At 41.0% G+C, this 15,332-nt stretch overlaps 1 protein-coding gene across 1 annotated transcript in view; it reads right to left on the minus strand.

The window, feature by feature from the left end:
* LOC149449139 (uncharacterized) overlaps positions 1 to 15,332 on the minus strand; it is a 91,198-nt gene that overhangs the window by 50,605 nt on the left and 25,261 nt on the right. The window contains exons 4-11 of the mRNA XM_089693787.1: positions 12,240 to 12,368; positions 10,378 to 10,442; positions 10,200 to 10,256; positions 9,922 to 10,020; positions 7,510 to 7,577; positions 6,622 to 6,709; positions 5,421 to 5,490; positions 4,029 to 4,101 (exon numbers count right to left, since the gene is read on the minus strand). Of these exons, the coding sequence (XP_089549913.1) occupies positions 4,029 to 4,101; positions 5,421 to 5,490; positions 6,622 to 6,709; positions 7,510 to 7,577; positions 9,922 to 10,020; positions 10,200 to 10,256; positions 10,378 to 10,442; positions 12,240 to 12,368 (649 nt within the window). The remainder of the gene's footprint in view (positions 1 to 4,028; positions 4,102 to 5,420; positions 5,491 to 6,621; positions 6,710 to 7,509; positions 7,578 to 9,921; positions 10,021 to 10,199; positions 10,257 to 10,377; positions 10,443 to 12,239; positions 12,369 to 15,332) is intronic.

Raw genomic sequence — 15,332 nt, forward strand, 5'->3', positions numbered from 1 at the left:
TATATATAACACTGATATCTGTACACTGAGTGCTATTCCTTATATATAACACTGATATCTGTACATTGTGTGCTATTCCCTATATATAACACTGATATCTGTACAGATATCACTGTTTTATATAGGGAATATAGAAAAGAAGACTATTAACCCCTTGCCTACTGGGCACTTATACCCCCTTCCTGCCCAGGAAGCTTTCAGCGCTGTCACACTTTGAATGACAATTGCGCGGTCATGCAACACTGTCCCCGTATGAAATTTTTATCATTTTTTTGAGACAGATAGAGCTTTTTTGGATGGTATTTAATCCCCTCTGGGTTTTTATTGTTTGCTAAACTAACCAAAAAACAACTGAAAATTTTGAAAAAAAAAGTTTTTTTTTTTAGTTTCTGTTATAAAATTTTGTAAATGAGTAATTTTTCTCCTTCACTAATGTGCGCTAATGAGGCTGCAGTGATGGGCACTGATAAGCTGGCATTGATGGGCATTGATAGGTGGCACTGATGGGCACTGATGAGGACGCACTGGTAGGTGGCACTGATGGGCATTGACAGACATCACTGATGGGCACTGAAAGGCAGCACTCATATATGGCACTGATAGGCGGCACTGATAGGCAGCACTGACTGGCACTGTTAGGTGGCACGGACGGGCACTGATAGGCAGCACTCATAGGCGGCACTAACTAGCACTGATAGGCAGCTCAGATGGGCACTGATATGTGGCATTGATTGGCACTGATATGTGGCATTGATTGGCAATGATATGTGGCATTGATATGCATTGATTGGCACCGACAGGTGGCATTGACGAACCCTGACAGGTGACATTAATGGATACTGACAGGTGATTGGACACAGCTGATCACATGACCGAGCCAACGTCTTTGGCTCTTTCTGCTGATCAATGATCCGCTGTGTCCCAGGGACACAGTGCCCCACCGATCGTTGGAGTGGGAGGACGTCATGTGATGTCCTCCCAGAACAAGAGAACCACCGCCCGCCTGTCATTTCCTTATATGGTGGGCGGGAGACGGTTAAGCTGCAGTGCTGTCAGTGTCACCGGGGTCGGGGGATTACACACTGACCTGCTGCAGGATACAGGGCAGGTCAGCACAACGATGACTCCGCTCTCTTCTCTGGCCGCCCGTCCTGTAGCAGGAATGTGGGACCCGACCCTCTGTGGAAACTCCGAGGAGAGGTGTTCAAAGTGCCTGCCACGGCACTGCCCCGTTGCAACACTTCTTTTTCCTCCTTTCAGCAGCGGCATATCCAGAGGATGGACTGAGCCTCTCATGGGGCCCTCTAGTGACCCTGAGCCCTCGGGCAGTGCCCGAGTGCCCGAATGGTCAGTCCGCCCCTGCGCCCAAGGGTAAAACAAATCTAAATGCCTAAGCACAATTTGACAACGTTGACATGTGTTAGTAAAACCGTACATATCATCACAATTACTTTGTACATCCAGGTGAATAATACCTTGTTTTTTTCAGGACAAATTGGGCATTCATTTGGTGGTAAATAGTAATGGATATCTCTTGATTTTTATTATTATCAAAGGAAAACTGGCCCAAAATTGTAAAAAAAAAAATTATATTTTATTTAGCTGTGTGTTTCTTGTTATTACCATAACCTACCACCAAAGAACAACCCAAAATAAATTCTCCAGCTCTTGACGATTGCAGCAATACCATATATGTGTATTTTATTTGTTGTATGTACTCGTAGTACAGCCCAGAAACAATAATGCGCATTTTGTTTTTGTCTTTTTTTTTACCTAAAACACACTGACACTAACTGACACTGATACCAAATGTTTTTTAAATCCTGACGTTTGACCACGACCTTTGACCCTGACCCAAACACTAACCCTGGCACTGAACTAGATCAGGGGTCTGCAACCTTTAAGACATAAAGAGTCACTTGGACCCGTTTCCGAAGGGAAAAAAAGACTGGGAGCCGCAAAACCATTGCAACATTTAAAACAAATCCTACACTGCATATATTGTTTCTTACCTTAATGCAGTGGTGGGCAACCTTTTTTTTCAACTGAGCCAAATCTCGCCAAAACCACGATTGAAATTTATTTTGAGAGCCACATTTTTAAAACTGAAAATACATCCCCCATATAGTAATTCATCCCCCATATAGTAATTCATCCCCCATATAGTAATTCATCCCCCATATAGTAATTCATCCCCCATAGTAATTCATCCCCCATATAGTAATTCATCCCCCATATAGTAATTCATCCCCCATATAGTAATTCATCCCCCATATAGTAATTCATCCCCCATATAGTAATTCATCCCCCATATAGTAATTCATCCCCCATATAGTAATTCATCCCCCATAGTAATTCATCCCCCATAGTAATTCATCCCCCATATAGTAATTCATCCCCCATATAGTAATTCATCCCCCATATAGTAATTCATCCCCCATAGTAATTCATCCCCCATAGTAATTCATCCCCCATAGTAATTCATCCCCCATATAGTAATTCATCCCCCATATAGTAATTCATCCCCCATAGTAATTCATCCCCCATATAGTAATTCATCCCCCCTATAGTAATTCATTCCCCATATTGTGTCAATTCACTTACCTTTGCTCCGCGCGTTCCTCTTGCCGTGTTCCCGCGCCGTTCCAGTCTTCAGGGCGGACTGTGAGAGGAGAGGAGTTCGTCACGCTGCCCCGCCTACATCCTGACAGCCAATGTTTGCCACGCTCCGCGGGCCGGATTAAAAGGTCCGCCGGGCCGTAGTTTGCCCATTGCTGGGCTAGCTGCAGAGTCCTGACTTTTGGGGCGGCCGCCCGAGAGGAGGGAGGGGAGCGGGCGCCCGGCACACAGAAGAGCCGCATTAAAATGTGTAAAGAGGCCGCATGTGGCTCGTGAGCCGCGGCTTGCCAACCACTGAGCTACGGCAACCCTATTGCCTGTCACCTGGTGGGCAGTGTGCTCCGGAGCCGCAGCAAAGGTGAAAAAGAGCCGCGGGTTGCCGACACCCGAACTAGATCAAGCCTTCATGTAGGTATTTTTTCTTTATTTTTAATATGTATTTATTTATGTATCTCTCTCCTCCATTCGTAGAGAGAGAAAAAAACAAGGGGGCCGGGCTGCACAGTGACTGATCACTGTGACAGCCAATCAGAGGCTATCACAGCGATCATGTGACATGGAATCGAGAGTCCCGGGTCCCGATCGTTAGAACAGGACCCAATTGCATAGCATACCAGTTTACCTTTTTTAGATACTCTATTCCGGATCCTCCAGCAAAGAAAACTCCCAGGTAGTTTTCATTTTTTTATGAGGGTTGGGCAGCTGGCATAACTAACTGTCTATACAATGCAGGCAGATTTAAAAACACAAAACGCATCAAAAACACGTAAAAAACGCAATACATGCTTTTTCATCCAAAACTCGAAAACGTCGGTTGCTCGGTAATCCGATGGTGACATCAATAATTTTGAAAATCGGCCGAGAAAGCCATAAAGTTCACCCCATATAACAGGCGAAACTTCTGTTCCTTCCAGGTCACGGCTCATGCACATATTCTTTTCAGAAAAATGATCATAAGATTTGACCATCACTGAGTCCAAAATCGGTCATTTTTCACAAATTTTCCAACATGCTCGATCACCAAAAAGGGGAGGAACCACAAAAATTGTCCGGTGCCATTGACCCACTAACAGAGCGAAAATCGGCCGATTATTCTTAGGTCCGATTTTCAGGCGAAAAATCGGTCGAATTTCAACCCATGTATGGCCGGTCTTAGTTTTCAATGACACCCACAGACATACTGTATGATCCTAGTTATGACTGGACTGGACAACTGTCATCTCATGTCTGTGGGTGCCCTAACACTAAACATAATAGTATCTCCTAGATTGTAAGCTCTAACAAGCCGGGCCCTCTGGTTCCTCTTGTACCAAATTGTATTGTAACTGTAATGTCTGCCTTCATTTTGTAAAGTGCTGCGCAAACTGTTGGCGCAATATAAATCCTGTATAATAATAATTTAAACTTACCATGTGCAAATCCTACAGACATCCATCCTGCAATCATATCTGCAGTCTGAGAAACCACGGTAGAGAAAAATGCCTGTAATGATATCTTTGGTTATACAGACTAATAATTACTTGAGTAACTAGAGACTTTTTTTTTTTTCTAAGGAAAATACGACTTACACATATAGGAATAGTCTATCCAACAATGATACATTAGGGCTTATTAACACCATGAAGTGATTCTGAGAGTACAAGCTTTTTTGCTCATTCACATGAGTCGCATTTTAGCGCAGCCCATTAATTTCATTAGGCTACCCTACACAGATAAAACACACTAAAATGGTGCAGGCACAATATTTAAATTCACACTGTAGTGGCCACTTTGGGAATTCCAGGTAAAACTCCGGACACGAACTTGAGGAAAACAAACTTTTATTTACCAACTGGGACTTAGCTAGACCAGTGTCTGTAAGCTAAGTGCCTTGAAAAGCATCTTACAGAGTATACATATCAGCAATTACATCACAATGCATATATTTCCTCTTTCACTTTCTGTACATTTAAAAGACTTTCTAAGCAGTTCAGGATATGGCCTTGCAGTTTCATATTTAGATAAACTATCTTCAGCTGAAAATAAGGGTCCCAGCTGCAGACTGGAACACATCGTTTCTCAGGAAATAAGAGGGGGGGAAGTGAGCTGATGACCTTGCGATGCAAACAGATGCTGTTAGAAATGTTAAAGCTTAAAAGATGAACTCTGCAATATTTGGGTGCTGCCACAGCACCACACCAAACTGCATGGTAGTGTGGTACTATGCATTTTGGCAGGCGTGAATACATGTATGTTTGCCAGGGGGAGTGGGGATGTGAGTTTGCAGAAGGCAACAAGTTTTCATGCGGTGCAGGAAAATTCGGAATTTTGCATGCTTTCCTGCACCGCACCTAGTGCAAATTAGTGCTGTCTGAATATCACTGAATATCACTGTGTTCACAAACACACCCTAGTTTTGCTTCCATTATCTCGCTGATTCCTGGACTATGATCCCACAGCCACACAGGTGCTACTATTCTATGATCCAACCCAAGTAGAAAGTAACTGTCATGATTCTATCTAATAAGCCTCTGCATTCACTTGAATCGAAGAATACTGTAACACTGAGGGAACAGAGAGGATGTCAGAGCAGAACACTTTGGGGTTTGAGCATTATAATTGAACAGGTAATAGTCATATGGCCAATCATTAACATATTACAAAACAATCAAAACGTGATACTTTAGTGCTGGCAGGAATCTTCCTTTTAACAATTTTACCAAGAAATGTAACATGGTTTATACAATAACCCAAGCAAGTATCTGTCTTGAAAACCAAACACTTGAACTTTGACTTCAAAATGGTCAATCCTGTAAACTCACCAATAGTCTATCAGGATCAGTTGTGTTGATGGATGGGAAGTGCTCCTTAATGATGAAATCCACTAACTGCCTGAAAGAATGGAACATGTGTAGCATTAACAAACTATCAAATGATAAAATGCTGATAAAATTTTCCTTTTTCTTTTTTTTGTCACATAGCTGAAAACACAACTGAAATATATACTGTATGTGCGACTTGTCTTACTGCCAAACAATTTGCCACTTTGTTCAGCTAGCATTTTAATTTAGGCAGCCCTGCAAAACAGCATAGCCAAGTCCTGGACCACCATACACCACGTGGCTGTGTCATTCATTCACAGTAGACATGTGAAAAACAATAAAACTTGTTTCGTTTTGAAATCGAACAAAATTTTGTGTAGTTGGATTCAGTAAATTCGTTTTCAGGATTCGTTTCGGTAATTCATATTCGAATTCAATTCGAAAACATTTCGACCAAATTCAGAAAGTTGTTCACATTCTAAATTGGTTCAACCAAATTCAAAATTGATTCAACAACATTCGAAAAGTCAGTCAAAATGGATTTCAACCGAATTCAAGTTCAAAAAAATTTGACCGAATTTGAAAAGTTAAGATGGCCATGAACGTGTAGATTTGAAAATAAAAAATAAATAAATAAAAGTCAGCAGCTACAAAAACTGTAGCTGCTGACTTTTAAAAAACAGATACTTACCCGTCCCTCAATCCCATGGTGTCCCCCCACCCACAGCCCGTGTCACCCTGTGTTTCCGGCGCCGGCATCTTCAGTGTGGGAACCTGGTTGTGACAGCCTGTGGCTTCACTGCTCACTGCACATGCATGAGTAGCGCTGGGCTTTGTGAATGGTCCCGTAGTCTTCTAGGACCTGTCATGTGTCCCAGAAGACTACCGGGAGGGAGGAGGACAACTTCCACTTCCAATCGCCCTAGGCAATCATAGAGGAAGTGGGAAAGGGTACCTGTCAAATTTATGTGTACGCAACAGCCTGTAAGTCATAAGCGGTTGTTTATTAAAACTTCATGGTGCAAAACCTGGTGCAGCTCGGCATAGAAACCAAATAGCTTCCAGGTTTTATTGTGAAAGCCTAATTGACCAAGCTAAAGTTAGAAGCCTATTGGCTAGCATTTACAGCTGCACCAGATTCTGAGTGCTCCGGTCTTAGTAAATCTACCCTAGTCTGTTTTGGTTATTGATGAAGCCTTACCTTAGCAGGTTAAATTCCCCATAATTGGCTAAAATTTCAAGTGAACCAATCCGAAACCATGATTTTGCAACCCTTAATACCATTGCTCCTGCATAAAACATAAATAGACTAAATGAATACATATCAACTGTTTCTACCAGTCAAGAGGAATGTAATATGCTGTATAAAAAGAACATTAGAAGTACAGTGTAACTTAAAGCAAACCTTTTTTAGTTTTAGAGTGGAGAGGGATTAGGACACCTATCAAGTTTTTATTGCTGCCTACGCCTCCCTTAGAGAGATTATCCCAATCCCAAATTTTGAGTTGTCCCCAGAACAGGAAGAGAGGGGAAATCTTTCAATGGGGACACTAGTTTTGGAAACCCTGCTGACAACCAGGAATTCCTTCACTTTGTATGGTTTTCCTTTCACTTCCTATTTTGGCTATAGGACAGGAAGTGAAGGGAAGTCTCCCCTATGGGAAACAGAAGACAACACTTTTACTAAAAACTGGATAGAAACCAATCAGCTTCCAGGTTTTATTGTCAAAGCTTAACTGAACAAGCTAAAGTTAGAAGCTGATTGGCTATCATGCACACCTGCACCAGATTCTGAGTGCTCCAGTTTTAGTAAATCCCCCCTTAGTTCAGTTACAGTACTGTCATTCTTTTTGTGACCTCCTACAAGTAGTCCTGAAAAGACACAGTCTGGGGACACAAAGCATGCACATATCCATAAGGAGTTCATATTGAAATATATTTTGAAGTATATTGAATACAGCCAAAATGGTAGTATTTCAAATATATGTCAATATATTTGAGAAGAATATTTTGCCCTTAAAGTTTATCTTCCAGTTTTGATGCCACAATTATTCTGTTAAAATACAAACCACTCTGTACTAAATCTCACCCCGTTCTTTCTTCACATTTCCATCGTAGAACTGGTCTCTCCAAACTGCATCATTGCTTACGATAAGACTGTCATAAAAATTAAAACAAATCAATTCCAGCAAATTAAAAGTTTAATTCATAGATTCATACCTTGGATGTAAGGAAACACACACATAGGAGCTTTTCTCTATGGAGGAATTACTGGGCCCCAGAACAGCCACTTCATCTCCATGCGTATGCTTTTGGGATTTAGTAATCGATCTACAATATGTGCTAGTTTATATTCTTCGATACATACTGTTCACACATACTGTGTTCATGACATGGACCACCACAGCACGTCGGTTTTTAAGTAACCAGCGAATGGTGCATGCAAAGGAAAGATCAACATGTTACCAGTACATCTTCATCTCCATTGAGAGGGTAGATTTCTCTAGTTCCTGGAGTTGGTCTTTGATGTGTAAAGACAATTTTTTTAGACCTCTACCACCACCCCATGTGACAGGGCTGGACAAATCACCAAACACCAAAACTGTCACATGGAAAGAAGGGAATAAATCACATGATCCCAATAGCCAAAAACAATAGGTACTTCAGTTCTGACAGTGAAGAGAACAGTGTAGGAAAGGCTAGTAGGCAAGAGGGGGTCTGGGCATTAAAGCTGATGTCCAGGTTAAGCCCTGGTTCAGAATGATGCAGTGGATGAAATGCAGCGATTCCTGAGCATTTCCCGCAGTGCATAGTAATCTCATTATGTTACGCGATCTGCTGCAGGTAACAATGGAAAGTTAACGACACCCCAAAAGCAGCTCACAAATGCAGTTTGTTTGTCTGAACTGGATTTTATGGATCTAAACACCCATGCGATACGGTTCCATTGCAAAAAAAAAAAAGAAGCTGCCCGTACCTATTTGATGAGGATGCAGTGCGATTTGAGCCATTGATGCGGATGCAGTGTGATTCCTGTGCAATTCACATGCAGTTCACAGTGTGAACCTAGGCTGAATTTGACTTTAAACTATTTCCTTCAATAAGATGTGTGCCCACTGGGTACACTATATAAACTGTATGTAGTCTCAGTTACATACAGTATACAGCGCTGTGTCCCGGGTGAGACAAGATCTTTCTGAACAACACAGAGCCAAGCTTAGCAGCACTCAGCCATTCAGAGGCAGTCAGAGAATGCTTCATATTCATTGATAGAATACAAAGCTGCCTATGAATGGCTGAGTGCAATTCAGCCTGAAGCTATTTTGTTCCAGGTGTGAGACAGGAAGATCTTGTCTCACACTTAGAACACAGTGCTGTATACTGTATATAGCTGAGGTGTATACAGCACATAAATAAAGTAAAAAAAATAAAATGCAACAATAAAAAAATTATAATAGTGCTTACAATCTTATACGTGCATGTATAAATAGTGATGATCAAACTGCTGTGCTCATGAGGATCAATATATGCTACTTCTGATATCTTCCAATGCATACATATAAACTCCCATAGAGACTGCACAAAACCAGTGCTATAAATGTACCATAGATAGTGCACACAAATACAAAATACACAATCCTTAATAGTGATCTGTCCCTTTAAATCCACTGTAGTAAAAGTGAACCAGTGTAATCACACTGCTGCATAAACGTATGGTCCTCCTGTGTCACCCCTTACACGTTTATACAGCAGCGTGATTACACTGGTTCACTTTAAGTACAGCAGATTTAAAGGGTGCACTATCTATGGTACATTTATAGCACTGGTTTTGTGCAGTCTCTATGGAAGTTTACGTATATGTATGCATTGGAAGATATCATGGGTAGCATATATTGATCCTCATGAGCACAGCAGTTTGATCATCACCATTTAAACACGCATGTATAATATTGTAAGCACTATTATAATTTTTTATTGTTACGCTGCATTTTTTTTACTTTATTTACTTTCTATATGTGGGAACACATTATATGCTAGCTGCACATTTATTTAGGAGATCTCATTGCTCTGAAGGTTTTTCTATACACGTTGGCGTGTACACAGCACACCCAGCGGGCGCTCATGTTATCGAAGGAATAAACCAACAAAACAAACTATTTTAAGTGAAAGTTAATGAGAAGAACACACGTACACTTGAGGATGTTAACAAAAAATTAATAAGCCTCAAGAGATTAGAATGGGCTAGAGTCTGCAGAGGGGGAGGAGGGGGGAAGAGGGGCGGGAGGGGGGGGGGGTAGTGGGACGGGAAAGAAAAGAGTTTTTAGAAAGGGAAAGGTAGAAATGTAATAAATGTCTATTTGTATGAGAATTATTTCCCTTTTTGGGTTTTTGTATTAACATGAAAAATTTAATAAATATTTAAATTAAAAAAAAAAAAAAAAAAACACACGTACACTTGAATGAAATACACTATAATTTTCCTTAAAACTCAAATTTATACCTGGCAACCCTGCTGGTGGGAATCCCCAAGTAATGCATGGCCTCACTACACAGGAACTCTCTTACAGAAGAACGGAGCACAGCTCTCCCATCACCGTCCCTGCAGATGAAATACCAGCATTATTACCATTCTACATTTGTATACAGTGGGAGGTAAATTAGGACAGTGTATAGTAGGATCAAAGACACACATAACCATTTTAAGAAAAACAGAATCTGTATATGTAATGATATGCACACATTTTAATCTGATTGCGGAAGCAGGTGTGCTATTATTACCTGGAATAGGGTGTTTTCCCTGATCCTTTTAATTGAAGTTCCCATCTCTCACCAAACCTACAAAACAGCAATTCAAAGAGATAACAAAACCAGGATTTTAGGAAACATAACAAAAAGAATGTATCTCTTATTAAAGTGATAGAAATGAGAGAAATATTGTGGCATAAGGATATAATACCTGTTAATATAAGTGGCTATTAAATGTGCTCTTCCATCTCCCAACTGACCAGCCCAAACGCCAAACTATTAAGGGAAAAAAAAACACTTTGATGGATTATGCAAAATGCCTAATCAGAGTGGTTACAGCCCAACTGAACATTTATCTGAACTCATCAAAACAGATTCAAGGTGCATCAAAACAAAAGGAGTGCCTAGTCTTAAGCTCCGTATACTCGGGCCCAATATCAGCTGAAATCAGTCGGTACAGTAGCTACTGACTGGCTTCTCTCGAACAAGCATGCTGGAAAACTAGCAGTCGATCAGCATCCGATCAGCACTTTCAGCGCTAACTGGAGTATTCTGGATGGGGAGAGGGTGGTCCCCCTGTCAGAACACAATAGCACAGTGGGGAGATCACTGTACTAACATTGAATAGTTAGTACAGAGACCTTCAGTTTGTTTGCTTTAGAAAGCTGCCACAGCCTGAGTAGAAATGCCTGTCCTCATTGAAGGCAACCTACCAGCATCCCAGCAATGCAAAAGATGATGTTTTGCTGAGTAAGTAGATACCAAACATGTCATGCTTTAAAATTTTCACGACAGTGGAATGGCAACAAACTACCGTACATTAAATTATCCATAGGCAACGCTTTAAAAGATCCCCTTCTGCAGCCTGGAAAAGTGATCCATTGGTTGTATAGTCACTCAGATCACTTTTATCTGATAAGAAATCACCTCAACCATGATTCTGGTATAACCACCTTAATATGAGGCCGTATATATATTTGTACAGCAGTATTGAGGTGATTAAAACTATTGGTAGTAGTGGTAGTGGTAGTTAATTAGTGTCTGTGATTTACTAAATAGAAGGTTAAAAGGAACATGTAATGATAAAAATACCAAAGCGGACATGTATGAGTTGTGTTTAAAGGTGCACACTTCTGCCTAGCCAAATATCACTTTAATGGACTTAAAATTTGAAAAGTGAAGATTTGCTGTTATAGGAAACATTTAGAAATGCTAATTATGACTAAATATCCTGACAAAATTACTTTTTGTCTGGAATTCCTCATGATAAATATGTGCACTTCCTGGTATGTGTTTCTCAGCCTTTTTTCAATCAAGGCACCCTTTAAAATTATGTACAGTCTCAAGGTACCCCATTCTAAAATGTAAAAACTAAAAAATTTTACATAATGCAGCAACATCCACATGCATAGGACACCCAACATTGGAAGTGATTTATTCTTCTAAAGCAAATTCACCTTTGCCCACTGATACTGACTAGTACTCCAATGTTCATCTTCTCACTCAATTTCTCTCCCTCACTCAGCTAATGTGACCTCAGTGGTGCAGGGGAAAACAAAATGCTGTGCAGGTACCCATTGTCTGCCTTATCAGTGGTTGCTAGTACTCAGGCAGCTTGAGGGTTGTAATAGTGCAAAATCAAAACCTATGGGTTAGTATAACAAAAAGACAGACTTGATCCACCCTCTGGCTTGTATATATCTTTGTGGCAATTTTAGGCATTTTGCGTGGCCACCCTGGTTGAAAAAGGCTGGTCTAGGCACTCCTGTACCTACAGCCCCCAGCTCATCAGATTTGAAGAGAGATTATTTGATCATATGCTTCTCCCTGTTTTTCTGACATGAAGAAGCAAAACTCTTTCTCTAACAAAATGGCCCTTCAGAGCAAGACATGGCAAGTCAATAATGAGGGAAAGATTATCTGCAGGGAGAACACAGGACACACTAGCCCCTTGCCCTCTGACTTCCTTTTGAAGGAACAGTCCGTCTTTAACTGCAATCCCTCAATTACTTGAAAGAGCTAAAAAAAACCTAATGAGCAATGTGTAAACCTGTATGAAGGCTGTATGCTTACCTGGTGACCTCCATATCTATGTGCCAATGGAACAAAGCCTGGAACTGTTTTACTACCACTAACAAACTGTAGAAAATCTACAGAGTTTGCAACAGATGAGTCAAGATCCAGCAGACCATCCAGAACATCCTGCGGAAAATAAGTATGCAACTGTTTTATTACGTACTCATATTAGTTATTTATCCTTTTGGAAATAGCTTAAACAAATGTATGAATCAATCTCTGATCAAATTAAAGCATATCTAAATCCAACAACAAAAAGCTGAACATTTCACAAGATTTTTCCTCTTTATTTTGACCTGATGATTCTTCCTGTAACACACTACCTCTTTAGGGGTGACGATGTTGACTCACTGTACTGTATCTATGGAGAAGCAGTGTTGTCACCCCAGGACAGCACTACAATAACCCCCCCTCTCTTATTATATATATATATATATATATATATTAATTATTACATACTGTAACAGAAAAGGTTTTGTAATTTCTCAGAGATAACTGGGAATAACATTACAAAAAATGACCACTGCCTAAGTCTATAACTGGCCTTCACAGCAAGGAGCACATGGACGGGCGACGCATGTCAAACAACAAAATAGAAAAATTCCCAGCTCTAACTTGCCAACCAGCCTGCAAACAAACCAAATTTACCTGTCTAGCAGTATGTGTTAAAAACAGGGGTTTAGTTAGCACACATTTGCAAATACGTGCGTAAGCTACAGAGCCTCATAATGACACCCCAGTATTCTGTAGTTGCTAACTCTACAAATTTAAATAGTAGAGGCACATGTATTTAATGGATAGACCAAGGGCAGATGGACCTGAGGGAGCCCACCCCTCCTTAAAGGTACAGGAGTGCACCCGACATGTAGCAAAATGGCAGTTAGGTTGTCCAGTGCGCCCCATTGACCAGAAATTCAACAGTACAAAAAACGGTCACTGCCCCGGTCTATAACTGGCCTTCACAGAAAGGAGCACGTGGACGGGCGACGCATGTCAAACAACAAAACAGAATCTAACTAAACCCTTGTTTTTAACGCATACTGCTAGACAGGTAAATTCGGTTTGTTTGCAGGCTGGCTGGCAAGTTAGAGTTGGGAATTTTTCTGTTTTGTTGTTTGACATGTGTCGCCCGTCCATGTGCTCCTTGCTGTGAAAGCCAGTTATAGACTTGGGCAGTGACCGAAGATTAACAGTTTTTTTTGCACAACAAACAGAAAAAAACATTTTTATTTATATATTTAAGAGACCAAAATGGCCCCAATAAGAGAAGTTCCTTATTATGCCCCTTTTCACGATCAGCTTAACTGGGTCCACCGTTCCGTTTTTGAGGCAGAGCTAATCAGACCCTCCATTCTCCCCTATAGAGCAACGGGTGTAATCGGACTTGTGTCCGTTTACACTCACAAACCTCTGATCTGATTCGCTAAAAACAAACTTAAGAGGATCTCGACAGATCGGAGGGCAGTTGGGTGTAAACAGACAGCCGGTCCGTTTACAACCGACTGCCCATACAGCAGAGAAGGCTGTGTCCATATCCGCTCTGCATAAATGGAGCAAACACAGACCTGCCATCTGCCCGCTCCACTCAGCGGGGAATCAGCGAACAGATACCATGCTGAGCAAGCGGGTTCCACCCCATGTGAAAGAGACCTTAGAGTTTACAAAAACAACATTCTGTTAGACAATTTTTATTTGGAATAACATAGAAATCTGTTAAGCAAACATAAATTTGCCCTTGGTCTAACACACTAAGTGGTCTGCTTTTAAATGGTTACACATGGCCACATGACAAAAGCAGGGCATGTATAAGAGTTATTCCTAAACCTAACAAAGATACTATGGATGTTCTTAATTATCGCCCTATCTCTCTCATCAACTGTGATCTGAGGATCCTTACCACAGTTCTGGCTTTGTGTCTTAATACCTTCCTGGAAACCTATAGTCACAAGGACCAATCAGGGTTTATACGGGGACGTCAAACACTAGATCAGATCCGTCGGTCTCTAGCATTAATCTTTGCAGTGAGATCCAATTGGGATACCTCCTTGCTTAGGGAAATTCTGTTTTTATCATTGGACCTTCACAAGGCCTTTGAGAGTTGAACCTGGGAATACTTATTTAACATGCTCGGTGCCTTCGGGTTTGGCTCCAACTTTATCTCTATTGAAAACCCTATGTTGTACCCCTTCAGCCCAAGTTTCCATACAAGAGTACAAATCATCTCCTCTTCTTGTCAGACATGGTACTAGGCAGGGTTGTCCACTCTCCCTTTTACTTTTTGCACTGGCGATTTAACCCCTCACTATTGCTATATGTTCTAATTCTGGTATTACAGGTATTAATAGTGGATGACAGGAACACAAGTGTGCCCTGTTTGCGGATGACATCCTTATGTAAATCTCAAACCCCCAGGTGTCCTTACCTAATTTGTTGGCTTTGTTGCGTCAGTTTTCTCAAGCTTCAGGACTCTCTCTAAACTCTCATAAAACAACTGCTCTTAACATTTCTCTATCCCCTTCAGAAGTACAGACACTGCGGGACACTTACGACTTTCAATGGGCTACATGCTCCCTTCCATACTTAGGGGTTCATCTCACGTCTTCCATCACAACTCTTTATCAAACGAATTATCCCCGACTCTTTAAACGACTTAGAGAAGACCTTTGTCGTTGGGTGGACTATCTATTATCTTGGTTTGGTAGAATAAACTCCATTAAAATGACCTTCTTACCTAGACTGCTCTACGATTTCAGGATTTTAGCAATTGCAGTCCCTAGAGAAGAACTACTATGACTACAATCTTTACAGTCTTTACAGTCCTTTGTTCTGTTAGGGGTAATAAACGTCCCCAGATAAATAAGTAGACATTATATTCGCAGAAACCACATGGCGACTTGGGACATCCTAATCTCCTGGTTTATTTTCAAGTTTCCCAGATATCACAGCTCTCTTACACTACAGCCAAAGGCACTAAACCTCAGTGGGTTACTATTGAAGCCCTCTCTTGTAGTCCTTATGTTATTGGTGCTCTGATGTGGCTTCCCAATCAATTACATCCTCATATTCTATGCCCTACACTAGCTTACTCCT

This window comes from Staurois parvus, unplaced genomic scaffold (assembly GCF_062004578.1).
Source record: "Staurois parvus isolate SC_StPar_1 unplaced genomic scaffold, SC_StPar_1.0 ptg000636l, whole genome shotgun sequence".
Lineage (NCBI taxonomy): Eukaryota > Metazoa > Chordata > Amphibia > Anura > Ranidae > Staurois > Staurois parvus.